The following is a 27928-nucleotide window of genomic DNA, read 5'->3' as shown; positions in this document are numbered from 1 at the left end:
GTTGTGTAAGTGGTGTTAACATCTAACCTAGAAGTAGTCCTCTTTTCTTCTCTTAAATCTATTTGCATTTATGCTAACATCAGTGTTCCAGTAAATATTGGAAACAGCGGGATTTGGAGGCTAGGGGGGTTATATAGTGCAATGTGAAGGCTGTACCTTTGGGAAATCTAAAGTAAGCAGCAGAATAATCCAGATTCTAATTTAGTGGGTAAAGCAAATATGTAGCGTTTAAAATTACAGTAGATAAGAAGCAATCTGACACCAGAAGGCAAGAAGAAACAGCTCAAAGCCCTAATCACCTGATGTTTTTAGTCATTCTGGTCATCTTGTTTTTAAATCCTTACATGAATTTTATTGCTGCTGAATTTTGATTATTTTAAGTGTAACTGCAAAGGAGTGAGGAAGCTGATGGATGAGGAAATCCCTGTTAATTCCCTTTAAAACTGGAAGAAATGGCTCTCGTAAACTGGAGCATAGAAAGAAAAGAATCAAACTTGGCCTGGAAGTTGCATGCTGGTTTCCTTGTGAAAAAAGGAATTAACTGAGTAAATATTTTATATATTGCAAGAACAAGAGTTACGAGCCGGATTCTGGCTGAGGATGATTTTTGGGAAATATCAGATGCCTGTAGCCATCCCTAGCTTTTTCAGTCCTTTGAACACAGGGGGTGGGTTAAATGTCAGTGTTTGGATAACAAAGCTCTAAGAGGAAGCCATCAGTTTTGGCTGGGTGAGGTCAGGGGTCCAGTGCCATGCTGTGGCTGGAGTTCTCTAATAACTGCTTGAGCAGGAGCAGCCCTGGCCCCAGCAGGTGTCAGATGCTGGAGGTGTGAGGGGCTCAGTGCCAGGGTGCCTGTGGCAGCCTCTCTGGGCAGAGTGGCACACAGGCTTGGGTCCTGTGCCTGCCAGGAGGTGAATTCTCACTGCTGTTGCTGGCACCACGTGGAACATTACACACCCTGTCTGTGTCCAAGAGGATGCTCTGAGGGCAAATGTGCTTTACCCAGTGGAGACTTGAGTGTTTTGATTTTCCTCCTGCCCCTTCTCTTCCAGTAGAAATCCAAGTCAGTTACACCACTGGAAACATCTCCCCACATGATGGGGCTCTGACACAGGGAGGAACTGGGCTTGCTTAGTTACAAGTGCCAGTGCCACTGTGCAACCTCCCCTGCTCTGCCTGCTCTTGCCTTCTCCTTTTTGTACTGCTGCAAAATTTTTACTGCTTCCAGTGTTCCCAAGGCAACTACACCACAAAACACTCATCAGTGAATTGTTCTTTCAGTTCTAGTTGTCAGTCAATAGTGGGGAGGAAGCTGGCAGAGGAAAAGGGATAGATTTCCTTGCCATAGAGAAGCTGAGCTGACAGGTTGCATGTAGACACAAAGCAGAAAGCATTGCTCTCAAACTTGAGGAAAAGCAAGAGCTTTTGTGCCTCAGCTGCTGCAGAAGTCAGAAGGAGCTGCTCTTGTGACTAGAGCATTGTTTGTCAGAGCAGACTACCAAAGCCAGAAGCATATCAAAAAACAGCTTGTCTGCTTAAAATAAATATAATAGAGAAAATTGAAGCGTTTAAATCCTCCTGCCTCGTATTTTCCCAGAGGAAAATGTATAATGACTGGGTTTGAAAAGCTGTCTCTAGAGATCAGCCGTGTCCCATAGCCCCTTCTGTGTGCCCCCAAGTACTGGTACTGTATGTCCAGACCCCTTGTGCTTTAGAAGTTAAGCTGGCAGCTCTGCCTGTTGATTTTATGAGTGTTGTTTGATATGTCAGATCTGATCTTTAGCTTATTTGCCTCCCTAAGTACAGGATATATGTTTGCATCAGTTCCTGGAATGTGTGGCTGTGGGGTGTGTGGACTAAGTTTTGCCTTCATATGTTTCAAGTTTTCATTTGCTTTTTTCTTTGGACTTGCAGGTTCCCCTGGAAAACAAGTGGATAACTCAGCCAGCAATCAAGGAAATAACTTAGGGACCCCAACCAAGGCTGGAAAATTGAGCCATGCATTTAGAGATGCCCGGGCAGGGAGGAAAAGTGCAGAGGGACACGTGACAAAAGGTGGTGAGGAGTCAGAGAGTGATTTTGAATCTGATCCTCCTTCTCCCAAGAGCAGTGAGGAAGAAGAAGAGCAGGAGGATGAAGAAGTCTTGCATGGAGAGAACGGGGACTTCAATGATGACAATGACACAGAACCAGAGAATTTAGGCCACCGACCTCTTCTCATGGATTCTGAGGAAGAGGTGGAAGAAGAGGAGGAAGAAAAGCAGAGCTCCGATTCCGATTGTGACCGAAGCAAACAAAAATGCGTGGAAGGGCTCCCGAGCGCTCGCTTCAGAGACGGTGTGGGCAGCGGTGAAATCACAGAGCCCAGTTCGGTGCCCATGTCCCCACCTGAGGTGCCAAGCGCTCTGAACAACTCTGGCCAAGAATTTGACGTGTTTGGAGCTGTGCCCTTCTTCACTCTGCAGCCTCAGGCAAGAGGTAAGACAGACAGACCTGTTTCATCTCAGGTGCCTTTTCCCAGCCCCAGCCAAGAGCAGGATGACTTCGATGTTTTCATAAAAGCTCCTTTCAGCAAAAAGGTGCCCCAGCAAGGTGGGCAGGGGTCAGGGATGGAGCCTCTACTCTCCCCCAGCTCTCCGCAGGGTGTGGATATCTTTGGCTGCACCCCGTTTCAGCCGTCCCTTCTCCCCAAGTGTGCTGGGAGTAGAGAGGACCTGTTTGGCTTGGTTCCGTTTGAGGAGATCACGGGGAGCCAGCAGCAGCAGAAGGTGAAGCAGCAGCGGAACCTGCAGAAGCTGTCGTCCCGCCAGAGGCGCATGAAGCAGGAGGTGCCCAAGAACAACGGGAAGCGCCACCACGGCACCCCCACCAGCACAAAGAAGGGGCCGAAGCCCAGCTACCGCACCCCGGAGCGTGCCCGCCGGCACAGGAAGGCCGGCCGCAGGGACTCGCAGAGCAGCAACGAGTTCCTGACCATCTCGGACTCCAAGGAGAACATCAGCGTGGCCCTGACTGACAGCAAGGATCGAGCCAACCCTCTGCAGACGGACGAGACTCTGCTGGATCCCTTTGGAGCCAAACCCTTCCACCCGCCGGAGCTGATGCGCCATGGCCAGCACCAGGGCTTTGGGGACAGCCGCGGGGACCACGGCACCGTGGTGGTGCCTGGCAGGCCGAGGCAGAGCTCCTTGCACGGGGCCGTTCACGGGGGGGACGGGCTGAAAACAGATGACTTTGGTGCAGTGCCCTTCACAGAGCTGGTGGTGCAGAGCACGCAGAGCCAACCGCAGCAGGCGCTGGAGTTAGATCCCTTTGGAGCAGCTCCGTTCCCTTCTAAACAGTAGAGGCTGCCAGTGGGTTCCCCCTACTCCACCTCTCCAAGTCCCTTAATAAAGGTTTAGTGGAGTAACTTACGTGGTTAAAATGCCAGGGGCCTGGGTTGTACAGCTTGTTCAGGTTGAGGAGGCAGTGGCCTGCGTGCGTGGTGGAATTGCAGATAATGGCTAGTTCTGATTTGGGTCTTTTTGAGAAAAAGATCAGGAATGTTGTTTCCTTGTGGCAGATGGCTCCTGGAATGAAACGAGGAGCTGGATGTGAATCCTTGTCACTGACTTGGGGCCCTGGGACATACTGTCCTTGTGCACTTTGGTGTTGCCTTTCCATCCCTCTGCCCTGTGCCCCGGTGGAGCGGAAGAGGCAGGGAGCACATGGAAAATGTTTTCCATATGTACAGGGGGGCTAATGAACTGCGGTGCTTCTTCGTGTCTCAGCAGACCTAAAGACACACTGATAACCACATCATGTGCTGGAAATAGCCAAGTCTTTGCTTCCTAGGTGAAAACTACCTTTATTAATCATAAAAGTAAAGCAGCCACATCCTCAAGGGGCTGTGGCCCAGAATTCCAGAGCACAGCTATGGCTTGGGACTTTGCAGACATCTATGCAGCTGCAGAGATGAAAGGCAGACTATTTCTTGGTGTGCCTAAATGGTCAATTTTTTTTTTATTTTTTTTTTTTTTATAGTAAGTGCCATTAATGAAAAGTAGCAAACAGGTAATGTAGAGTCAAAACTAAAGAAGCAGATAATTTAGTGATCTGTGAGAAGCCTGAATGTGTAGGGGAGTGAGCCAGCAGGGACATGGCTGGGATTGCAGCACTTGGGAGACTCCTCAGCACACTGGAAGAGGGGCTGTCCTCAGGCACATACAGAGTGTTTCAGATGACTTGTGGACTTGACTGTGAGGTACAACCATTGGAGTGATTTGATTACAAATTGGGATTTGTGTCTTTTCCTCTTGGGTTTCTACTGTGAAGAAAATGTGTATTCTCTCAAACCTGTTGGTTTTTTAGCACAGCAGTTTTATGAAATGACTGTAACCTAATGTTCTCTTAGGGTTTGCTAAATGCACTGGGCTTCGGAGATGTTTCCTGCCCCGGCTGTGTTCCAGCAGGAGCTGCTGGCTGCAGGGCTGCCGAGCTGCCTTTGATCACACAGAACCTTTTGGGCAGGACTCCTGTCCTGCTGCCCAGCACCTCGGAGGCCGAGGAGCTCCGGGAGGTGCCTGGGCTGACAGGAGGAGGTGTGAACGCTGCCGAGCACAGGGTTTGCTACCTGTGGTACAGCAGGTGGTGCTGAGTGGAGGTGGGACAGCTTTGGGGCCTTGCAGCTTGTCCTGAGCCACAGCCAGCATCTGCAGGGACAGCACTTCTCAGCCCAGCCTGTCTGCCTGGCTCCCATGGCCATCCTCACGGGGACACGGGAGGTTTGGACACTCAGTTTGGCTCCCCTTTCTGTCCTGCTCCACTGGAGGCTCAGGAGTAGGTAGCTGGCTGTTTGCACATGGAGGACATCACTGTTTGTGGCCGGGTGTCCTGATGTCCCCCCTGTCACAGGTGAAGTGAAATATGCAGGGTTGTGAGCTTTTTCCCCCGACTGCTGGATGTACAGATCTGTGATCCTGACATCTCTGAGGGGGGTGGATTTGGTCCCTTACAATATACACTGAAAACACATTGAAAATGAATTGTGGACCCCTTTGGGATCACTTTGATAAAATGCCCCCTAGGACATATGTGAGATGGCTTCCCCTAGCCCTGGAATCTGAACGTAGCTCACAGTGATGGGGTATAGATAGCTGCTGCCTTCATCTTCCTCGGTTTCATTTTTCACAGGGTGTAAGTGGAATATTGCAGCTGTGCCTGCTTCAGCGTGCCTTTTCCAGGCTTAGCAGTTAAGCCCTTAGGAGATTGAGTAGCAGCATTTCAACACAGGACTTGCCAGGCTTTATTACTGCTCTTCTCACCCGTTTGGTGCCAAAGGTTGCAAGAAGCACACGCCAACTTGTGTAGCATTTCTGACACTCAGGTTAACAGTCATTTTCCTTTTTTTATTTTTCCCTCTGTGCATGCTTATGGAGCTGCCTTTCTCAGCACCCTTCAGAGCTGTTACCAGTGTGAAGAGCTCTTGGAAGAGCGTGGGATGACAAATGGGGCAATGGGGTGGACACAACATGAGATGAACACGGTGGTCCTAAATGTGGCTGGTCCTCACCAAAGCCATGCTGTTGCTGCCCTCCCAGTGGGAAAGCAAGGGTAAGGGTTAACCATGCCCATGGTGCTGGGGCTTGGCTCCAGGGCCTGGAGGAGAGGTGGGGGCTGTTGGACGTACAGGGAGGAAGCATCAGCAGACCCGGTGTGGCAGAAGTGATCAGGTAAATTAAAAATAGGAAAGGTGTTCATGTGTTGTTGGTTTACCCCGAGACTCCAGGCGGAGGAGGGCTGCGGGGGGCTTTGGCAGAGGGTCTGGAGTAGTTGTATTGCAGCACAGCAAAGCTCAAGGAGAGAGGTAAGGCAAACTGCAGACCCCAGTGACTCCAGAGCTGCCAGGAGTTATGATATTTGCCTCCTAATGGCATTAACAAACCTGGTTCTTTGTACTCGAGATACCAAGCAGGTTTTTGCTTAAAGGTAACTTGTTTGTCTTGAGTTCTTTCATGATTTTCATGGTCCATGTGAGATTGGTGCTCCCCGCTAAGCTGACTTTGCCTGGTGTATGTAGTAATGCACAGCTGAACCCAAGTTCTGGGTTACCCACTGTCCATGATTGAAAGGAGGTGAAATGTGTGTCTGTCAGGGCATGGGATCTCCTTTGCCTTTTTTCAGGAGGTGTGGAGTGCAACGTGACCTTACTTGAAATCAGGAAAGCCCTTGCTGCACTAGACATATATGTGCTGCCTGTGGTAGCAAGAGGGCAGGGTAAGGGCTTGACACTTCCCTTCCAGACAGAAATCCCAATGGATTTTTACAGCTTCTCCTTGAGCATGCTGAGGGACTGAAGCACAGACCTTCTAGGATCAGCTGCTGGAGACAGCATCTGTCCCAAGGTACTAAGAAGCCCTTAAGGGTTGTGATCACAGAAGGAAGAACCAGTTTATTGTGTTTGTCTGCAGACTCAGAAGGCCCTGAGGTGTGTAATTAATATAATTAATGCTTTGGTTGCCCTGTGTGTGGTGGGGGGCTCTGTGAGCACCAGCGTTGGAGGAAAAAGCTTATAATCATTCTGGGTGTCCCAGTGAGTAAAACCGAGTACTGTGAAAATAAGTTGATATATTTGCTACTGTGAGAATAAGAGTTTATCTGGAGTTTTTTATACTATATCGTGTATTTTTATATATAAAAAGTATATATAAAATATACACATGCTCGCACACATCACGTACCCCTTGGAGTTGCTGTGGTTTTGGAAACCCAGCAGCCACAATCATGTTTGTGACTTGAGTGAATATGAGTTAAGCATCAAGGGTGGCTGCTGTATGTTCCACAGTGCTTATCTTGAAAGGAAGTCAAGGAGATTGTGTGTATGGCTAAAGTTGGGACTGAGGCATCACCTAGTATTAAAGAGCATAAAAACTATTTTAAAATTGCTGGCATTCAGCTTTTAAGTGCACTTGCCTGAACTACACTTCCATTTCTTCTTAGACTTGGAGTTTCTAAAGCTTTTTTGTGTACTACTAAAGCGAGAACTTTTAACTTTTTTTGTGAAGCTGATGTATATCATAAAATCCTTGGAGTTATTAAATAAACAAACCTGGTAACAGTGCCTTTGCAGGTCTCTTCAACACTGCATCGTGAAGTATTCGTGTCTAGGCTTTGGTTTTCTCATTAGAAGCAGTGCTGCTGACTGGTTTGGTAGCTATAAGCACCTGTGACTCTCTGAAGTGTTGTAAGTAGTTGTATTTGCTGCCACATCTTGCTGTGTCCAGCTGGTTAAAAATCTGTGGAGCACGTGTTACTTTGAATTCCTTTGGTTCAGTGCTACTCCTTAAAGCCTTCCTGCAGAAGAGCGTGTGCAGTTCCCAATGCCACTGCTGTGGACTGAGCTCTGCACTTCTGGACAGAACTATAATGTGGTGTGAGCTCCTTCCTGCAGCTGTTTACTGGAGCAGGTTTTTTGAATGCTCCTTGGATTGATTTTACTCTTGGGTGAGCTGAAGTAAGAATGGAAATGGTCAAGAACAGATGAAGTGACAGCAGAGCTCTGTTAACCAAGAGTAGCGGTAGGGGGCTGCAAAGCTGAGTTCATCAGCAAATTCACCTAGAGATTCTCCCCCCAAAATCCCAGTCTCTGTAACCCCCAGGATGTGGCACACGTTCAGAGGCTGAGCCATTGGTATCTGTGGTTTCCCTGCATGAGATGCAGGGATGATGTTACTCCAAGGAAAAAGCCTGGAATTTATTTATGAATGGAATTTATTTATCAGTTTGGTATGTACATCAAAGACCATCATGCAGCTTGATAAATTGTGTCAGGTAAAAATGCACAGCTTGGCAATCAGTTTCCTTATCTGGTGAAAACTGCTAGAGTAGATGAGAGTTCCCATTAAAAAAATACATTAGCAAATGCTGAAGTCAGTGTGATTTCAGAGCACAGACACATGGTTCAGGTATTACTGTACATATAACACTGGGACAGACTTGGATACTCGCAAGTTCCTTGTCAGGCTTCAGTAGTAGTAATTAGTGCACTTGAAACTTGCTTGGCTGTCAAGTAAAAAAAAAATCATAAAAAAATCAGTGTTCACACTGAAAGGCTTAAAGCTCTGGGAGCTGAATCAATAATGCAGAGGCAGTTTTGCCAATACTGGTTTCTGGAGGTTAAAAAAACCAACAAAAAAAGCACCAAAACCACCCTCTGAGCTAAACAGACAGCATCCCTGTCCAGCACATCAGGAGGAGTTCGTCTGCTGCCTTCTCCATGCCCTGGGAGTTCAGGTGCCTCTCTGTAAGCTTCCACCTCCACTCCAGGTCACCTTGGCACGTCCTGACAGAAAAGCAAGTCCTGCTCCTCTGCCTTAGCCCAGGAAGAGGCAGCTTTGGGCAGCTAGCAGAGCCTGCCTGCCTGAGGAAGTCCCTGCACGGAGCCAGCCTCTCGCAGTGGATTACAGGGAAGCCCTCTCCACAAGGACACAGCCACTCAGGATTAGTCCCAACAGCATTGTTGTCTCTAGCCCCAAAGTCCAAAGGATTTCAATGCTGTTTGGAAGACTGGCACCCCTGGAGCTTAATTATGCTGGGCTGCAGCTACGCAATGGCCAGTGTATTTCATGGCTCCTCGGTGTTGGTTTTGTAAGAGATGATTCCACAGCACATCCTCAAATTCCAGACACCCTTGGCACTGTGGCAGGATGGTGGCAGCAGGTCCTTTTGGACAGCGGTGTCTGCGAGTGCAGTATCATTCTGCACACATGGAAAGGCCAAAGGTCAGCAATCTGCATCCCCAGCAGGTTCACTGTGAAACAGCAACACACACAGACACACAGGCTTACTGCTACTCCTGGAATATTCTGGAATACCCATTCCATATAACTGATGGGATTTACAGAAATACCTCCAAGCAATGGCACGACCCCCTTTGGGGGAGGCTATTTCAAAGACCTGCAGTGAAGATCTAGGTGTGCTGGATGTCATGTGATCTTATCTCCCAGGGAATGGGAAGAGCTCATCCAGAGCAGGACACCAATCCACTGCGTTCCAGTTCATGTGTTCCTGTGCCAGCGCTGAAGCATAAGCACATCTTCCACACCAAGGCTGAAGGATGCACAGCCCACAGGGCTGTGGTTTGGATCCAAGACTGGCTCCCACGGTTGCTACAGTTTCACAGGCACGCTGTCAGAAATGACACCTGAAAACCTGGTGTCCAGGCCCGAGCACCCTTGGCTGAGCCATTTGTGTTTGCCAGGCAACAAAACATCCCACTGGGATCTGCATGCCAGGTTAGTTCAGCCTCCTGCTGTCCTGCTCCAGCGAGAGCTGTTTGGTGCTTGACTGCAGAGTAGGAACTGCCTGAGAAGGAAATGCCCCTCAGATCCCAGGCTGTGCTGCTGTGTTTATCAAAGCTTGCAGGAACGCTTTGTCCCAGCAAGGGGGTGACATTCCAGGAGTCAGGAAAGGAACTGCCTCGGTCCTTGACAGCGCAGCTCATCACATGAGGTCCAGACCCTCAGAGTCACAAATCCTCCGATGCTGCCTCTGAAATAGAGCAGGGGAACAAGGTAAATCACTGTGCACATGGAATTGGCAATTCATCTGATTTCCACAGCATCCAGATCAATGGTAAGACTTCCAGGCAGACTGAAAACCTGACAAAAGCCTGAGGAAAAGGACAAGTACGATGATGGTTTGAGACTGCTAAGACTGTGACACTGAGCTGCAAGGGATCTGGCAGGGCTAAGTCCAGCCTGCTCTAAAATTGCTCAAGGGCCCAGCAGCTCCACAGAGCCTCATCCAGTGCAGCAGCACAGGTGAGCAGTGCCTGGCATCACATCCCTGCTTTTTGTTTGCACCAGTCAGGACCCATGGTGGGGCAGCGACCTGAGCTTGAGGCCAGGATTCCTGAAGCCTGTGTTTTAAGGATCCTGTTCCCCGAGGATGCCAACAGCCGTACCTTGGCTCACAAGTCCGCGCTGTACTCGGGGCAGGGCTTGCTGTGTCGGTACTGCATGATGTACACTGTGGACTGGTGCCACCAGTAGAGCATCACCACTGCCAGGATGTGCCACACTTGGTGGCTCGAGCCGAGGTAGTTCAGCTGGCCTGTGGGGGAGAAGAGGGGCACGGAGCTGAGCTGTAGAACACGGCCACAGCGCGGCAGTGCGATCAGAAATGTGTCTCCTGCAGAGCTCTGCCAGACCCTGCCTGTCAGGGGTGACAGGGAGTTGTTTAACCAACTTGATGGAAGTTGTCTGCCTCTTTCCACTTTTACTCTGCTTGGGAACACTGCATGGGGAACACGGTCAGCCTGTTCTCTCCCAGGAAGCTCAGGACCCACAGCAAGGACTCTGACACTATAGGAAGCTTAACTGCAGAGGAAAAAAACACAGCCAGAAGAGAATTTCCTACCTGGGAAGTATCTTTCTGGAACTTTGGAAATATAGAAGAGAAAAGCTACAGCAGCGATGAAGTACATGACAAATACCCGTGGAGCAAACTCCTGCAAAAGAAAAGGAAGCTCTCCTATTCTGTTAGAAGGCAAAAATGAAAAAAAATTTCCCTCAAGATAAAAAAGGAAAAGGCATGACAACACCAAATCTTCCTTCCCTGCCTGTGTTAGCTGTGCACAAATCAATGGGGATGCACATGCCAAACTCTGGGGAAGCTTGAGTGGGAAGAAACCTCTTTTATCCCAGCCTCTTGCTTCTACATGCAAGCTACTGAGTTCAGCCAGCAGCAGACATAGCACCTGTGTGTGAAAGGTCACCTGCACACAACCACCAGGGCAAGGGACACCGCACTGCACGTCCCACGTGTGCTGGGATTGCAGCCCATACGACTGCTCACATGGGGTGGTCAATAACCAGCAACTCAGTCACCAGGTGGATTTTGTTAGCAGAATGTTTGGTTACCAAACTGGGCCATTTTTCTGAATTATGGAAATGAAATGTGTACCACAGACACCATCCTGCTATCCCAAGGGAAGCCAAATGGGGAAGTGTGGGGGGCACAACTGCTGTTTGTATGATTTTTAGAGGGCCAGTGTGAAATGTCCTGTATAAAGGCCACATTTATTTCTGAGGGGTGCTCTGCCACATTCCACAGCAGCTCTGGACCAGGCTGAACCCTCACTGCAGGGGACAGCCATCCATCAGGCCAGCCCAGGCATGTGCAGTTTGTGCTCACTATGAAAAGGAAGTGTTTCCTTCAGCACCATCAGGGGTGCCTGGGTAACTGCAGTGATTTCAGAGTGGCTCATACTGGGGCACACTGGACTACCTTTAACTGTTCTGGGCTGCTGCTTTCACAGCATAACTCCAAGTGGTGAGACAAACAGGAAAGGAGTAACGTGAAAGAGCTGTTAGAGGATTGTGAAGGAGACAGAGGGCTGAGCAGCTAAATGCTGATTTTTGCTGCCATCCTAGGGAGCAGAAGAGGAGACAAATAATCGTCCCATCATGCCACAGTCTCCTGGTTGCCCTCTGGAGCTGTGGCAGTGGCCAGCCCCGAGCACTCGTGCAGCCTGACAGGCTCCTTCTTGCTCCACAGCCTCAGCTCCTGGCCCCCGGCCCTGGCAAGGGCGCAGTCTGCCCGCACAGGCTGCTCCGTGCCCAGGCAGACACACCTGGATCTCCCATACAGCTTTAGGGCAGAGTGAAGCTTCCCAAGCTGCCTATCCACGCTCAACACATTTCTCAGCGTTCCCTTTTGGATCATATTGACCAGAAGAATTCTGTCCTTAGAGGAATTTTAACTCCTGCTTTTCCATTGTTTCCCCAAGTGTAAGAGGACTCGAAGACAGCAAGTGAAAAGCAAAGGGCAATCTTACTTCCTTCCCTTTATTTTTTACCTGTACAATGGATGCACCGACGCCGCCATTGAGCCAAACCCAGTGGAGGGTGGGAATGATTCCATAGCCAGACACGGAGCAAAAGATGACGGAGCGCAGCCTGTGCCACTGCTGTGTGAGGTAACTGGGGTGGATCTGAGCAAAAAACACTGCCAGGATCATGGCCAGCACAGTGATCAAGTACACCTGGCGCCAGTACTGAGGGCAAAAAGAAACAAAGGCAAGGTTGTGGGTTTCTTATCACATGCAAAAGTCAGCTGTGGGCAGAAAGTTTCAGTGACTGAGCACAGCGATACCTCAGCCTGTCCCCGCTGTGAGTGCAGGGCCCTGTGTTTGTCAGCTGGCACGGAGGGCAAGGGAGTCTGTTGTTCAGGGGCACCACATCCTGTATTCCCAGTCCTCAAGAGGGAACTCATGTATTCATTTTCAATTAGATGGAGAGAAAGCAAAGGTGGTTGTGCCTCATAGCAGCTACCTCACAGGCAATGCTGTTCCAGTAACTGCTGTGATGGGACACATCCCATGATCCAGTGCCTCAGGCACTGGATACAGGTAGGACCTGTAAAGTTTCCCTGCCTTGAGAGAAATTTAAATATTTTCTTGAGGCTTGTGTAATCAACAGTTGGAAGGGAAAACCTGTATTTGCCTGTCTCTTCAGCCAGCACAGTTCTGCTGAGGTCAGAGGGACGTGTTCCAGTTCCCATCCCTGTCTCCCCACTCCTGTTCTATTTGGGCACCTGCACTGAACCCTGCTGCTGCAGCACAGAAACCACAGTGAGAGCACACAAACTGAAGAAACCCTGCAAGGACACATGCTCCTGACTCACGTTACTGCAGTAGAAGGCATAGAACACGCCTGACACGTAGCAGCCCAGGATCCCGATGGAAATTCCCGCGTAATCCAGTGCCATCCAGCGCCGGCTGGTCTTCTCGGAGCGGTGACAGCAGAACAGGTGATATCCTACTGAGCAAAGCATACACACCTGCACAGAGGAGGAGGAGGGTTAATTCCTTACGAGGGAGTAGGGGGCACAGCAGGTTTCAGCTCTGCAGCCAGAGCAGGTGCCCAGCCTGTGACGTGTTGTGCAGCACACCTTGGTGCAGGCACTTCTGATCCCTGCCAGCCAGCCAGCCAAAAAGCTTCACTGGCAGTGGGGAGGAGGAGCAGGACACTGCAAACCATGATAACCAGTTGCACAAGTAAGGAAAGTAAGCTCGTGAGGCTCAGCAAGCCGCCAGTGCTCCAGGGAGACACATCGGCACCAGTGCAGGGGGAGGATGAATTCTGCTGGGCCAAACTTCCCCAGGCAGAGCCCAAAGCCCAGATCTGCCCTGACTGCCCAGCCACCACGTGCCTTTACTGAGGGAACACACAGAAATATAACTTGTACACACAACCTGCTTGTTAGCTCCTAGGTTGGCTTAAAATCTTTTCCCTGAGAAGAGTTTGGTTCTCTGTGACCTGCTGCAGGAGCAGGGAGGAGCACTAGAGCAGTGTTTTCCCAGCCAGGGAGGGAGTTCTCCCCACTTGGGGCTGTACAAAGGCATCCTGTGCCAAGCAGAGAACACAGCCGGTGCCTTTAGCTCTCTGTGCTCTTGCAAGGACAGTGCACTTCACAGCAGCTGCAGCGGCCCTGCACAGACACGTCTGAAGTCTGTCGTGGAAACCGATTTATCTGACAAGTACCAAGTCAGGCCAGCAGCCCTCCTGCCCTTCCCGACCATCAGGCCACGGCTGCTCTCCCTGCTCGGGTGCTTGGCCCTTTCCAGCAGCAGCCGGTGCCGCCTGGAGCCGCGTCAGCGCTGCGGAGGCTCTGAGCCACGGCCTGGACAAACGCGCTCGTTTGCCACTGACTCCCTCCTCTGCCAGCCGTATGCGGTTCAGTCTCCCCCAGCTCATTCCAGGCCAAATCCGAGCCCCCTGCAGCGGCTCTGGCCTCGCAGAGCGCCGCCGTGCCCGGAGCGAGCCGAGGCGGCCCAGCGGGAGCGGCCCGACACCGCCGCGGAGCGGAGCCGGGGCCGGGGCCGGGGCCCACCTGGAAGCAGAAGAGGCAGACGGAGCAGATGACGAAGTCCTCCCGGGAGGCGCCGGCCGCCGGCAGCACGGCCGTCAGGTCGTAGATGCCCAGCGTGAAGAAGAGCAGGAAGCCGAGCAGGTGGCTCCAGATGTTGACGGTCTCGTTGGAGAGGATGAAGAGGCTGAGGGAGAGGAGACACAAGGCGGGGCAGGCGGTGAGCGGCGGCGGGGCCGGGGGAGGCCCGGGGCCGCGGGGCGCGCTCACCTCTTGATGCAGAGGCGGGAGGGCAGGTAGGCGCGGTATCCATCGGTGATGTAGGGGTTGTCCTTCAGGAACACCGGGATCTGCTCGTACGTGTAGAGCCGGATGCCGCGGGGCACCAGCACCGGCCAGTACTGGTAGCTGCCCAGCTCGATGTAGTGCGCGCTGCGCAGCAGCTTCTGGTGCATCCTGCCCGCCGCCGCATCGGACCGCCCCAAGCCGCCCTCACGGCCCGAGGGCCGGCAGCGGGAACGGGAGCGGGAGCGGCGCCGGAACGGCCGTCATGACGTCACCGCGCGGCGCTCGCCGATGGCGTCACTGCGCGGCTCCGCCTCGTCCCTGGCCGGCAGTGACCGCCAGGGGGCGCCCGAGAGCCGCCTCAGAGCTCTGGGACGGCCCCCGGTATCCCTCAGAGCTCACAAAGCCTCGGGATCCCCGCAGGAGCCCCGCAGACCCCCATGGAGCGTCAGAGCCATCACACCCCCGGCGCCCCTGAGAGCCCTCAGACCCCTGGGAACCCTCAGGCCCCTCAGACCTTCGGGACCCCTCAGAGCTCTGGGACTCCCTGAGGTGCCTTGGAGTTCTCAGGGATCCCTGGGGTGCCTCAGATCCCCCAGACCTGCCAGAACCCCCCAGGGCATCTCAGACTCTCGGGGCTCCTCAGAGCTCTCAGGCTCTCACGGCCCTCTGAGATGCCCTGGGGCAGCTCAGTCCTTCCCAGACCCCTCAGACTTCCAGGCTTCCCTGAGGTACCTTGGATCCCTCACAACCCTGTGGTGCCTCAGACTTCTCAGACCTTCCAGGACCCTCCAGTACTCCTCAGAACCTCTGAACCCACGGGGACCCCCTGGGCCCCCCCGGACCCTTCAGCCCTCCGAAACAACTGTGCCTTTGGGCCAGTCAGGCGTTCTCTCAGGTAGGCCCCAGTCTGCAAACCTCGGTGAGAGAGGCCAGGAACACACCTGTCCAGCCTAACACCACCGAGGGCTATCATTCCCTCTGGGAATTGCAATTGCACTGCGTGACAGCAATCTCTGGTTAATTGACATCATGATTATTAGCATTTTGAGGGTTTCTCTGTGTACTCCAAGAAGTACCAAAAAAGTCTTAGCAGTGAGGAAGATTCTTCCAAGAGTTTGCATTGGCTCAGTAAGAAAAGTTGTATGTTGTGTACCAGCTGCTTTTAATACTTTTGGCTAAAAAAAAATAAAAAATAAGAAGAAGATATAGTGGGGGAATGGAGAAAAGCAGTAATACCCTGGCTATAATAAAACTTCTGGTTTAAAAGTTGCAGACAAGTGTGCCACAGGGTAAACCTCCTGGTTCACTTGGCCTTCCCTGCCAGTACTGTGCCAGGAAGGCCCCTGCAAAGGTCTTTGGTCTCATTAAACCAAACGGCTTGAGGAGTGTGTGGGGTTTTCCCATGGCAGAGATGTGTAATGTGAAGTAAAAGATGGGGATGATGGGAGTTGAAAATCCACACTGACAGTCAAGGCCAGGTGTTGAACAGAACCAGCTGTGCTGTGTGACCCCCAAATTTGTGTTACACCATTCGGTTCCCCAAATTAAGTTGGGTTTGATCAGCAGCAGCCCTTGATTATTTGACTCAATCAATCATACACTGAGATTTCTTCCTGTTAATGTCCTTAGAGTGCTGTTGCTGCTGCCCCTGCAGACCTGCTGGTAGCTCCTCCTCCCTCCTCCTCAGCTGCTCGGTGCACTGGGTACCTTTTTCCCCTCAGGTAACCCCAGGGCCCTGGAGTTTCTCAGAGATAATAACTGAGCTAATAACAGAGATAATAACAATGATAACTGAGCAGGCTTAGCTTTAAGTTGCTGGTTGTGTTTCAACTTCCCGGGATGTATTTGGAGCCTGACCCGGAATAGTTGATTTCTGTTTTACTTGGTTTCTGTTTTCTGTTCCATACTGCTTCTCTGGTTCAGGATTCCCCATTCACCCAAGCTTGCTACTAATGGAGTTAGTAAGACTGATTTAGGAAAGAAGCACAGAGAAAACACTTTGTGCAGGGAGATCCTCGGCCGCAGCTCTTGCGGCAGGAGCAGAGAGCCCCAGATCTCAGTGAGGTGAGGGAGAACTGTGTGCACTCCTGCCAGCTCTGCTGACACACCCAGAGATGTCTTCTTTGCTCCAGTGTCAAACCACTTTCTTCAGGCCAAAGGGTGATCAGAAAGTTGACACCGAGTTAAAAACCTTAATTAATCTTAATCGTCCATTGTCTCATTAGCTTACCGAGAACATTATACCTGCAAAAAGCGCTTTGGTTCTAAGCCCGGTGCAATTTAAATGAACTCCCAAGTGCTTTAAGGGGTTCAATCAGAAGAAATCGGCGATGACAGCACTTTTTTTTTTTTTTTTCTCCCTCCTAAAGAAGCTTTAATTGGCTGTTAAGTTAGAGCTTTGAAGCTTTGATAGGAGGAGTGTTGTAGGTTAAATTAATAGGGAAAATTGAGAAACAATTAGGGCAGCTTTAAATTAATTACTTACACTATTTATTTTGAGCTTATTGAACAATTGTGTTGTATGTGTAAGGGATTGAAATTAGCCATCTGTGCGAGGTAGCTTTGACCTAAATTGACCTTCCCGGGGAAGTAAATAGCTTGCCCTAATTCCTACACTGGATCTGGAATTTTAACTGGCAGATAAGATTAATTGGGAGGAAAGATGAACGCGCTTGAGAGGTTCCATGGTTTCCTGTTGGGATTGGAGTCAGCTGTGCAGACAGAGGTAGGGAAGGCTTTCAGAGAGGTGCCTGAGGAGGTCACCCAGGAGCCGAACTGCCCGTGCTCGCCCGGCCCGCCTGCTGAGGAGCACACGGAGAGCCGGCAGCTCAGCGGGCAGCTGCAGTGCCCAGGGCGGAGGGGTGGCCGGCGCCCCCGGCAAGGAGCCGTGACCTGACCCTGGCCAAGGGCTCGGGGCTCCGCGGCTCCGGACCGGAGAACGTAGAGAACAAGAGGGGTGGGGCTCTGCCACTGGAAAACTAGAGCCGAGCCGCTAAGGAAACCTGGTTGGACTATGTGAGATCGCAGGATCTGTTCGTGCCCTGCTCCGTTTATGCTCTGGTCTTCCAGGCGGCAACCCTGGGGGCAGAACAATGATCCCAGCCAGGTATGTCGAATGTTGATAGCAGAATGTGAGCAGTCCCCAAAGTGGTTCAATTTTAAACCCGAAAGGGTGGAAATAATCTCGGTGCTGATTTTTGAGGCACTGGAACTGTTTTTTCCGTCCCTGCTTTCCCTGTGTGTCCCGGCCGTGCTGCGGGGCGGGAGGGGGTGGCTGAGCCTCCTCCCGCTCCTGCCCAGCTCGCCCTGCAGGTGTCAGCCTCGCTCCACGCCACCGCCCGTCCTGCCGCCGCACCTGGCCTGCCTCCCGCCAGCTGCCTCCTCATCCTCACCCTCACCCTCACTCCATACACTTCGGGGCTCGCCCCACTGCAGGCCACTAGCAGTGCGCATCGGAGTGGTGAGATGTGTATAAGAGACAGCTTCGGGGCTCGCCCCACTGCAGGCCACTAGCAGTGCGCATCGGAGTGGTGCTGGTGTTCCTAAAATTGCCCTGGCTCCCAGTGTGGTCCTCTTCTGAAGTGCCCGGAAAAATGCCTCCTCCGAGTTTTGTTCGGGGGCTTTCCACGTTACAAGGAAGGAAATGGGAGGTGCTCTGGCACTCCTTTCCCCGCTGTTGGAATCCGCTGCTCTGGGAGAATTCAGCTTGCTCTGAGTTTTCCAGAAAAGACAGATTAGTGCCCAGGGATTAAACGTTTTGTCAGGCTGCCTTAGTTAGGAGAATGCACCTGGGAGTGTTGGTGGAAGGCACTGCATGTCTTCTTCTGCATTGTGCCTACAGCAGTGTTGGTGGATAGCTCAGGGTTTTTTTGCCTGTGATAAACACAATTATGTTTTCCCTGGGGACAGGAAGCAGAAGGGATATATCGGAATGCTGTGTGCAGCAATTTGGCAAAACTTGTGGATGAAGCAGAGGCGCTGCTTTATGGCCACAGAGACCATGTAGCTGTTCTTGTGCGTGGAGTGTCCATGAGCACCGGGCCATTGTGACATCGGGAGGGGAGATATTAAAGCCCCTTATTGTGTACAACACAGGAGTCTTGTCTCCAGCTCTTGGAAGCAGCCACAGCAGCTGTGCAATGGATTCCTGGATGTTGGTACGCAGTGGAGTCACATGTAAGAAGCTAAGACTTGTATCCTTGTAGGAGTCAAAGAAGCTTTGAAAGAGAAAGTGTGTGTGTGTGTGCAAGAATAGAAATCCCAGGACAGCCCTGATCCACCAATTCCCTTCATGACAGACCATTAGGAATGCAAGCATCTTGTGTTCAGTAATGACTTTAATGCCTAGGAAGTTTGATTTCAAGATCCTCTTTCCTGAAGGACTTCTCCCACTGTCCCCATGAGGAGGAATTGTGTGGCCAAGCTCTCTGTGGTTTCCTGCAGCTCCTCGGTTTAGCACTGAGCAGCTTCCAGGAGTGCCGCAGCCAGACCTGCTGGCATCTGTGTGGGGGCTCTGCTCTCTGTCCTCTCCCCATGGAGTGATGCTGTGTGATGTGTGCACTGAAGTGACTTGGTTTGGTAGGGCTCTTCCTAGCTTTCTGTTTTTTTCCTCCCCATTTTTTTCAGGGGGTGTTTTTGTTTTTCGAATCAATCCCTTTGGCTTTCAGCTCCGGCTTCTGAATCTCAGCATCTGTCAGTGGTGCGATAAATTCTCTTTGGTGATAAGAGAACAGCTGCCAATAGCAAGAGCAGGGATGGCATTTGGGTTTTTCCCTGCTGTGTGAGCCCTTGCAGTCAGCAGAACCACCCTGTGCACACAGTGGAGGAGGCACCTCTCCTGCCCAGCCCACTGCTCCGCTGCCAATTGAACAACCTCTTATCCCCCCACGTTAAGCAGATGCACACTTAACGGAGTCCTGAACTGAAAGAACCAGAAGGAATTGACAAATGGCTTTTGTCTGGATATGTTCTGAAGGTGGAAGTGGTATGGGGACAATAAAGAAATTTTTTTGGGGGAACTTTAGGGATTTTTAGGGAAAGAGAGAAACTGCGTTGGAAAGATTCATAATCATGTGGGTGGTGTTTCCTAGCACAACAGTCTGCTTCCAGTGAAATTGGTAGAGGAAAAGAAATTGGTGGAGGAAAAAGTCCTTTCTGTGGAGTTTTGAATTTTAGGTGCATGATTTGGGGTTTTTGTTTTTCATATTTAAAGGTCTCTTAGGCTCTGGCCTGCCTAAAAAGTGTCATCACACCTGGAATTCATGCCACAAGAGAAGGCATTTTGAGACCAATTATTTTGACTAGAGATGTTTTGTTTCTCTAGTTGGGGTAAGTTTAGTTGATGCATTCATAATGAAGGTGAGACTCTAGGAATTGTGGACAACTTTGGTCCATAAGGTAATTTTGGAGAAGTATGTCAAGAAAGAACCCGTTCCTGTGGAAGTCCAAGACTCCTCTCACCTGGCTGGGGTCTGACAACAAATTTACTAAAGGGGATTGTGTTTCTAAGGCACTTAAAAGTCCAGCCAGCCTTTCTGTAAAGTCATCCTGTGAGTTTTGCCATAAAGCCTCCCTGGTGCTTGTGGACAGCTCCAGGTGTTTGAATGTTGTTGAAAGTAGGATCACAGATACATGTTCTCATTTGGTTCTGATGAGGATTTCTATGTTGAAATCAACCAGGCCTTTTTCAAAACTCCTTCCAAACTTTTAGTGTGCTTTTTAATCTGATCCATGAAGCACTGCTTCAATCCCAAGCAAGGTCTGGGTATTGGCATTTGGGATGATCTCACTGCACTTCCTTTTGGCTTGCTTTTTCGTCATCTGCCAAGATGAACACATGCAAATCGTGTTTTTCTCCTGTCTGTGTTGCTGAATGCCACAATCTCTGCTAAGTAGCAGTGGTGTCATTTGAGAATTGGTGATATCAAAATGAAGGTTTGCCTTGCCTCCAAAAATGCTCCAGGAAATGGGGAGGAAAAGATTGTTTTGTTCAGCTCATGTTCAGCCATGGATATTGTCACCTGACTGCCAGATTGGGGTCTTCCCCTTGCTACTTAGTTTGTCTTCAGATAGGTTTTCCTCGGTTGTTTTGATTACTAAAATTGGAATTCCCTGATCTTCTGAAGATACAGGGGTCATTTTGCCTCTCTTATCCTCTTTCTTTGTCTAGCTTCATTAAATCTTGGAGACTTTTAAGTGCCGTGGGGGAGGCTGTGTATTAGGAAGTGCTGGGAAGTCGGTGAAGAGCCAAGCACAGTGTAACAAGTCCTGCAATTGCATTTAATCCCTTATTTTGTAATGTCATGTGTTTGTCCACTCTTCATGCTACTAGATGTTCTATTCCCACCTCCATGTGGGCCTGGGAGACCTGGAATGCTCCTTTTCCAGCTGTTACTTGGACTAAACATTCTCTGCAGAGAAGAGATGGAAGGGAATCAGTACTCTGCTTTCCTACCTAATTTTTTCCTTTTTTCACCAACTTATTTGACCATGTCCTCTATTACTTCCACATATTTAAGCTAATGTGTTGATTTAAGTTGTCAAACATTAAGCAAGGTGCACAGAAGATTGTTTGCCAGTCTTACAAGAATCTGTTGGAATTTTCCTCTGCTCTGCAGTTGCCATTTCCCCCCACAAATCATGCTGTGTACTGCATCTCATCGGTCATACAAAACTCACCAGCATGTCCCACAAGTGGCTGCAGAGCGCTTGAATTTGACCACTCTCGAGAATTCTGTCCTGCCTCTGCTCCTCCTTTCTCTGCGACCTCGGAATGACAGTAACCCAGTGTTCTGGGAAAAACGAGGCAGTGATTGAGCTCCCTGTCTGTGCTGTGCACACTGAGCCGTGAGGAGTTAGAATTGTGCTACTCTTGCCCAAAGCCCATCTTGATTCTGTTTCCTGTTTTCCTACAGTCTGCTGGGCTGATGGATGCCTTCTGACGGTGTTGTGCCGTCGGAGTGGCTGCTGGAATGAAAGCTTTGTGCTCCGCAGGAGACACGGTGCTGGAGCCGCAGTTGTGTCAGCCTGTGCTGTGTCACTGGGAAGCGATCTTACCAACATGTGAAGTGTGCTCTTCCCCCGCTGAGATCTGATTCCCGCCGACGTGCCGGATGGCAGGAGTGACTCCTGAAAGCCCGCAGATGATCCAGGCTGCCGGGGCGGGGTTTGGAGTGGGAATCCGAGAGCAGCGTGGGGATGCGGAGCTGTTCGCAGCTCCTTTGCCTGTCCCAGGGCCATGTGTCACGGAGAGTCGCCGGGCTTGGCTACTCTGGGTATCTCTGGCAAGCTGGGACTTTTTTCAGCAGCCTCGCAAGGAGTTGAATGGCCGCAGATGCTTCCTCCTGACTGGAGCTGGGAGTTTGAAGGGCAGCTGAATTTGCTAATGTTGGTGCTTTGATGCAGAGTGTGAGAAATGGTGATGAGGCATGAGGCAGAACAGCTTGCTCGATTGCTGCTGGAGTGACTCCGCAGTGCTGACAGTAGTTAAAAACATGGCTTTGGTGCATAGGCTTAGTTAATATATAGAACTTGGAAGGCTGCTCGGAACAGCTACGGGCTCTCTCTGTCTGTCTCTTTTTAATCGTCGCTTCCCTGCCCAGAACTGCACTTGAATTTTCAATCCCTTTAGGGTCATTAGAGAAGACTGACATTTTGGGAACATTGGTACCCTATGAGTAGGAATAACAGTATCGATGCCTTTTGCTGCAAGGGGATGTGCAATGCAGCCAGGGTTATCTTCCTGGTTGTTAGCAGTGGTGACATTTTTGTTGCAAGTACAAAACATGGTGTTCTTTTTGCTGGAGAGTTAGTCCGAAGCAAAAACTCAGTTGGGACTAGAACCAGGACGTACTGGACAGGCTGTGCTTTCTTGGGACCACAAGACATGATTGGGCTAACTTCCCAGAAGAACCTCTCCTGCAGTAGGAAAGTAACTTGAACAGCTTGGCCCTCTTTTCTGCACATGGAGTAGGCTCTGCCACCTGTGAGGAGTCTGGCTGGGTCTGATGGGAGAAAGACCACACGGAACATCCAAGGTGTCATCCTCCTCCTCAACTCCTCGGCTACCCAGAAGCTGTGTCAGTGGTTTAGGAAGGGAGACGTGTTTGTTGCTGCCTGGCCTGTTGGTCCTGCTGCTGCAGGAAGCAGAATCCCAAGGGAAGCATGTCTTGCAGGCAGCTGGGAAGGGCTGTGGTTCCTCAGGTCACGGTGAGACCTGCTGCTGCCAGCCCGGGGGAGAGCGAGCTGCAGGAAGGGCAGCGACAACCCGGGAGAGCACAATGACCTTGACTGTATATCCACCTCTCGGGATCCCAGTCCTTTCAACTTTGTCAGAGCTTTTCGGATAATGTTCTCAATTAACTGTTGATGTGCCAGCTGTTTCAGAGGTGGCATCAGATGGGGAACTCGGTCACTCGTGTTCGAGATCGGTCCCTCCGTGGGGGATCCCGCTGACTTCAGTGGGAATAGTCACTGGGGAGGGAGATTCACCTGGGACAAAGGGGATCCTTCCCGTGCAGTGCCAGCACCTCTCCTTACAGAGTACAGGTAGGGGAATGGTCAAAGAGACAGCAATCTTGGTTTTTTTGTTTAGTAGTCATCCTTGTGTTCTCCAGGTTGACATGCATCACCTCATGGCAGTGGATGCCAAATGCCCCTGGAGTTGCTGAAAGAATATTTATCAACATTTCTCTCTTCACCACATTTCATTTAAAAAAAAACCAAACCAAAAAACTACAAAAAACCCAACTGAAAACCTGCAGCCTCATTATTATTTCAGTGTAACTTGTGCCATGAGGAGATCAAGCAAGCATGTCAGTGTGTGACTGTCAGCGTGAAGAGACCAACTGTGGCTCTGTGTGTGAGCGAGTTCTGGGCATGCTACGTCAGGGGCACTGGTGAGTTTCTTTCAGGCTGCTGGAATGCCTTTCTGGGGCTTTTTGTTTGTGGGGGTTGTTTGTTTGTTTGTTTGTTGGGGGTTTTTTTGATGGACTAGTAAGTTATTAGGATGTGGACTTGTCAAACAGGCTCGCCAGGTTTTCAGCAGTCATCCCAAGTGGGCTGCCTAAAAAAGGGCTGGCACTGCATCACATGGAATGACCGATGATATGTCATATATTTTTAATGGACAAAATGTTTTAATAAACATTCTCCCTCCTAAAATTCTGGATTTTAAAATAGGTTTTAGCCTTGAGCCATGTAGCTACCCAGCTGTGAATTTTATAAGGCAACAATCTCCACACCATTAGATGTTATGACTGATATGCCAGTGATAGCAACAGCAAGTATTTCCACACATTAAAAAAGTTTCCAGTAGCAGTTAAAGGAAGTATGGCTCTACTTGGAAGATTTTCTCAGCTCAAAATTAAAGCAATTTAATAAAATTATGAAGTTAGCCACGTCCTGCCTTCTAGTGAGCTGCAAGTTCTGTGTATTGAAGCCATGCTGATTTCTGTGCCTGACAGCTTTAATCACATCGCCTGATGCGTTTGAACATCAACATTATTTTTCTTTTCATGTGATTTCTACATCCTTTGCTACTCAAAATTGAGCTGAAAGGTTGCACGATGGGGCAGATGAGACCATGACATGATCTACCACAGTTGTCTTGGTCTGTAGGAAATCCTGCTTGGGTTGTTTGTGATTTCTTCTGGGTTGCAGCAGTTACCTTGTTTTATTTAGAAGTGTTTGGGACCAAGTCTCAAGTTGAAAGGTGATCCAGTGATCTTTCTTTGGGTAACCCAAGTCCCCCCTGTACAGTGACTTTTGTGCAGTGATCATTAAATCACGTAGTCTGTTGGAGACCTGTTTTCCTCAGCCTAAACCAACTGGCAAGTCAAACACCCTCTTGACAATGTCTCAGCCCTTGTCCACCACAGAGAGTGAAATCTGAATGTTGGTGTGTGTCTGAAAGAGAGAGCTGATTGTGCTGAGCTTCTGATCTTTGTTGTTCTTTCTTGCTTCCTCTGTGAGCTGTAGTGATCCTTTTCTTACACATGGACTAAGACAGGTTATAAAGTTGAAACCAATCACCATTTATGGGCTCTTTGCAGTCTGGGGAGGGATAAAGCAAATGTGTTTTTTGTGATTAATTTTAATTTGGCACCAGGGCATTTATTTACTTTACAGAAAATCCCCTTTTTTCAAACCCAAGTTATTGGCTAAAATTCCAGTTGTCATTTAGAAATTCTGCACAAAGTCATTCTTTTAATAGTTTACAATTAGTTTGAAGCTGTAGAAGGTGACAGCAGGCTTTCTGTCATGTTCCTGTAGGACAGAAATAGAAGCACAAACATGGCTTGAAAAATCTGATGAGAGCTGATACCAGGGTGGTGTTAATCCTTTGCAGCCTGCACAGTTCCATCCAGTGTTGGTGCTGCCAGCTCTCTGGTGAGCTGATAGAGCTGTAGTGAACAGTCCAGTGGCTCAGCTGTGCCCTGTCAGGTTTTTTCCTTCTGGTGTCACTAAAAGGTACTCGCATTTCTAGCAATGTAGGAAGGAACTTTTCATTGCTGCTCACACGGTGATTTGTTTTACCAGCAAATAAGGATTCCATATCACTAGACTTTTCAGATTTGGTGTATCTCTGGTTTTGGTGGCTGAACCAGAAGACCCTTGAAGAGAAGTTAAAAGATTGCTTGTGCAGTTTCACATCTTTTTTTTGCATTTAGATAGATGGTGGCCTTCTTTCCACAGAGGAATGAGTTGCTGTTACTCCACACTTAGGGCATTCTCTGCTGGTGATGGCCAGGGAGAAGGGAACCCAGAGGTCCTGGGTGCTGGCTGCTCTAAGAGTCAATGACACCAAGCAGCCTCTGCCCAACAGGTCTTTTTGGTCCAGAAGATCCATCACAATAAAGGAACTAAAATACCTCAGACTAAGTCATTGAACCAGATCTCCACTCAGGAGACTCTTGAGTTCACCTGGTGCTCTCATGGTGCAAAGGAGTGGAGATAAGTATGCCTGATGCTGTGGTGTAGGGTAAGGTTTTGGAAAGGCACATCCAGATGCACCTTTTGGTGTCTCATTTGCCATTTCTCATACTTCAGAGCAAGTGACAGCACATCCCCAGCTCTGAAGTTCCTGTGGTGCCTAAAACTCCCCCAGGGATTTGTGCAGCCTTATCACCTGCCCTCCTGAGCAGGCTCAGGGATCTGCAGGGTGGGATTAGGCAGCCAGCAGGATAAAGCCTTCCTGCAGGTTATCTCTTGTGCTGGGATCTTGTTTCCTGACACTAGCCACGTGTCCCACTCCCATACCACTCATCTCCCTGTTCCTCCTGTGATGTCTGTAAGGAGCAGTTAGTTAAATGGCAAATAAATCTGATTCCTCTTGGATGAAAAATCGTGTCAGGTAAGTTGCTGCTTGTTTAGCTTTGACTGCTGTGTCTATTAGGCAGTGATTTCTGGCACTTTCTCTTCACTGCTGTCACCCCTCATAAACTCCTTTCCCAGGGGCCTGACAAAGTTGTGTGGCACCGGAGAGCAGCGTGGCCGCCCTGCCGCGGGAGGCTATTCCTGCCCCAGCTGCCCGGCCTTCCTTCCCCCTGGAGCTCGGGGCCGGGGGAGAGCTGCGGGGCGGGATGCTCTGCTCTGCCATTGCGGGGAAGGCCACGGCAGGCGGCGGGGAGCAGGGGGCTGTGCCGGGGAGGAGAGCCGGGGGTTCTGCCTGGGCTGGAGGTGAAGCAGTGCCCTCATTCCGCGTTTCTCTGTGTGCCAGGTGTCCCTGCGGGCTGAGAGGAGCCCTTTGCTCATTGAGGACAAGGGCAGAGGGACCCCGTGGGTGTGCTAAGTGTCATCAAGGACCGTCTGCTCCTCCGCAGCGCGCTGAGAAGGGACAGGTAATTCTCTTGGTGGCCGGGGGCAGAGCCCGATTGTCCCGTGTGACAGCACACGGACCCCCAAGTCCAGGGGAAGCGACAGCGGGAGGGCAGCGCCGCACAGCGCTGGCACCGCCTGCGCCGGGATCCGCTCGAGTCTTGAAAGACTTTGTGGGTTATGACATTCCCCTAAATGTGCTGAGCTTTCTTTAACCTTTCATAAAACATTGTGATCTTTATGGACTGTATCATATTGTGCAGTAATGTGCTTTATTGTCCACAGAATAAGCTTTTCTTAAAGATAATTGGAAAGCTGGAAATGGCTGCTATCGGCTGATTTTTTTTTTTTTAACACATTATTTCTGAAATGGGCCTGGTGTAATAATGACCCTATCTGTTCAAGATTTAAGATTTGTCTTGGCAGAGAAAATTGATCCATTTCACCTTTGTCTAATGGAAATTTTTATCTGGGATTATCTGTTTATGTAAATGAATGTTCCTCTGAAAAGAGAACTTGAGGGGGCTGTAAATCTCAGTGACACTTTAGTTTCATGGGGGGAAAATTGGAAAGGATTCTAGTATTTATCTGACTGAAATTGGTTATAAAAACAGAATTATCTTCGTGTACCTGCTGCATCTGATGTTTCCTGGAATTTCATTACCTTTTTGAATAATGCAGCATCACAGTATATGCAGGATTCAGTGTGATTAGCCCCGAAATTGTTGGGGGGGTGTTTGCCAGCACTGTAATTATCAGGAAAACGCAGCGTGTTTGGGGCAGTGGGATTCTGATTCCTGCCCTAATGGGTACCAATTAGCACAGTCACATTATTCAGGGGCTCGGAGGAGAGCAAGGGATATGTACCACATGACTGTTTTTCCTTACAAGTTATGTGGGGCTTTTTTAAACTGAGGAGTGAACCTAATTACAGAGGAAAATGTCTTCGGGTAATCAGCTTTTGTTTACAGTTTGCAGAACAGGGCTGTGAATATAGCATTTAAACTAATATTTTAAACAGCATCTTTAAACACAGTTTTGCCATTAAAGAGACAGCTTAGGGGTTTTTTTTTGCCAAGTTTCCTCTTGAGCTTTCACATGAAGCAAGGCTACTTTGTACACGTCTGATCTTTGCCCTCTGTGGCAACCAAAAAGCATTTTGTAGGTGTAAGGACAAGATGACGTCCTTTGTCCGTGCCCAGATGGAACATACACGCAGAGAGGAATAAACACACATTTAACAGGTGAAATTTTCTGTTGGTATTGCTTAGCATGAAATTCCTGCTCATCTGGAGCAGAGGAAAAGTGGTTTGCATCTAGGAGCCATCAAAGACCACACTTCAAGGTGCAAAACAATGCCCCATATTTGTACATCTAATTAAGTGGCCTAATTTTCAAGCATCTTTGGAAGCTTCTGGTTCCTCAGAGCTTTCCCAAATCACCCCCCTGGCCTTGATGCCCAAGCAGGGGATAGGAGCCTGATTTGGGAGGTGGATCATCCCAGTCTTCCTGGGCCGATTGCCATGGGAATTACACCTAAGGCTCTAACGAAGAGGGGATTTCCCCTCTGCAGTTGAAAATCACAGCTCCAGCTGATGCTGTGCAGAGGTGCAGCAAGACTTCTTCAGCCTAACATAACAGTAAGCACTAAAAACATTTTTTAAAAACTATTGAAAACAGAAAATCAGTGCTTAACCATGGCTTTCACTCTCTTACAGTTCCAGGTCTTAATGTTGCTCAATTTATTTCCATAAAACTTCATGCAGCAACATTCCCTGTCCAAGTTCTTTACTTTTGTGACTTTCCACATTTCAGGCAGTCATTTCAGTTGGAAATATACATTATTACCAGCTCATTAAATCCAAAGTAAATGAAGTGGAAAATTACAGAACTCCATGGATTACAGTGCACCCAACTCAAAATAGAAGTGTGTGATTAAAAACAAAATGGTCTGCATTTTAAAAATGGATTA

The 27928-nt window shown here is 49.6% G+C and overlaps 2 protein-coding genes and 1 long non-coding RNA gene across 4 annotated transcripts in view; 2 read left to right on the top strand and 1 right to left on the bottom strand.

The window, feature by feature from the left end:
* The window catches only part of BMP2K (BMP2 inducible kinase), a 47994-nt gene extending 40894 nt beyond the window's left edge, over positions 1–7100 (top strand). For both annotated transcript variants that reach the window (XM_015623963.3, XM_015623962.3), the window contains one exon: positions 1915–7100. In XM_015623963.3, coding sequence (XP_015479449.1) covers positions 1915–3344 — 1430 coding nt within the window. In that variant the 3' untranslated portion in view covers positions 3345–7100. The remainder of the gene's footprint in view (positions 1–1914) is intronic.
* A 631-nt stretch (positions 7101–7731) lies between these two features.
* Positions 7732–14418, bottom strand: PAQR3 (progestin and adipoQ receptor family member 3). Its single transcript, XM_015623966.3, has 7 exons — positions 14122–14418; positions 13876–14038; positions 12667–12822; positions 11840–12037; positions 10399–10489; positions 9944–10092; positions 7732–9528 (listed from the first exon to the last, which is right to left on the bottom strand). The coding sequence occupies exons 1-6, from the start codon at positions 14304–14306 to the stop codon at positions 9950–9952; spliced, it is 936 nt and encodes a 311-aa protein (XP_015479452.1). The 5' UTR covers positions 14307–14418; the 3' UTR covers positions 7732–9528; positions 9944–9949.
* Positions 14419–17038: 2620 nt separating this feature from the next.
* The window catches only part of LOC107202915, a 49762-nt gene continuing 38872 nt past the window's right edge, over positions 17039–27928 (top strand). Inside the window, exons 1-2 of the long non-coding RNA XR_004497113.1 lie at positions 17039–17245; positions 25859–25979. This is a non-coding gene — a long non-coding RNA (uncharacterized LOC107202915). The remainder of the gene's footprint in view (positions 17246–25858; positions 25980–27928) is intronic.

Source organism: Parus major, chromosome 4 (assembly GCF_001522545.3).
Source record: "Parus major isolate Abel chromosome 4, Parus_major1.1, whole genome shotgun sequence".
In the NCBI taxonomy this organism is placed as follows: Eukaryota; Metazoa; Chordata; class Aves; order Passeriformes; family Paridae; genus Parus; species Parus major.
The sequence above is the reverse complement of the archived record's forward strand: the minus strand, read 5'-3'. Positions and strand labels throughout refer to the sequence as shown.

What these genes read in the sequence shown, in the direction of transcription:
- PAQR3 (XM_015623966.3), bottom strand. Translation starts at nt 14,306, where the DNA reads ATGCACCAGAAGCTGCTGCGCAGCGCGCACTACATCGAGCTGGGCAGC. An exon ending in ATGCCTTCTACTGCAGTAAC is followed by an intron (nt 12,038 to 12,666) that starts GTGAGTCAGGAG and finishes TTTTGCCCTCAG; the next exon opens with TACTGGCGCCAGGTGTACTT. An exon ending in TCGGTGCATCCATTGTACAG is followed by an intron (nt 10,490 to 11,839) that starts GTAAAAAATAAA and finishes TTTCTTTTGCAG; the next exon opens with GAGTTTGCTCCACGGGTATT.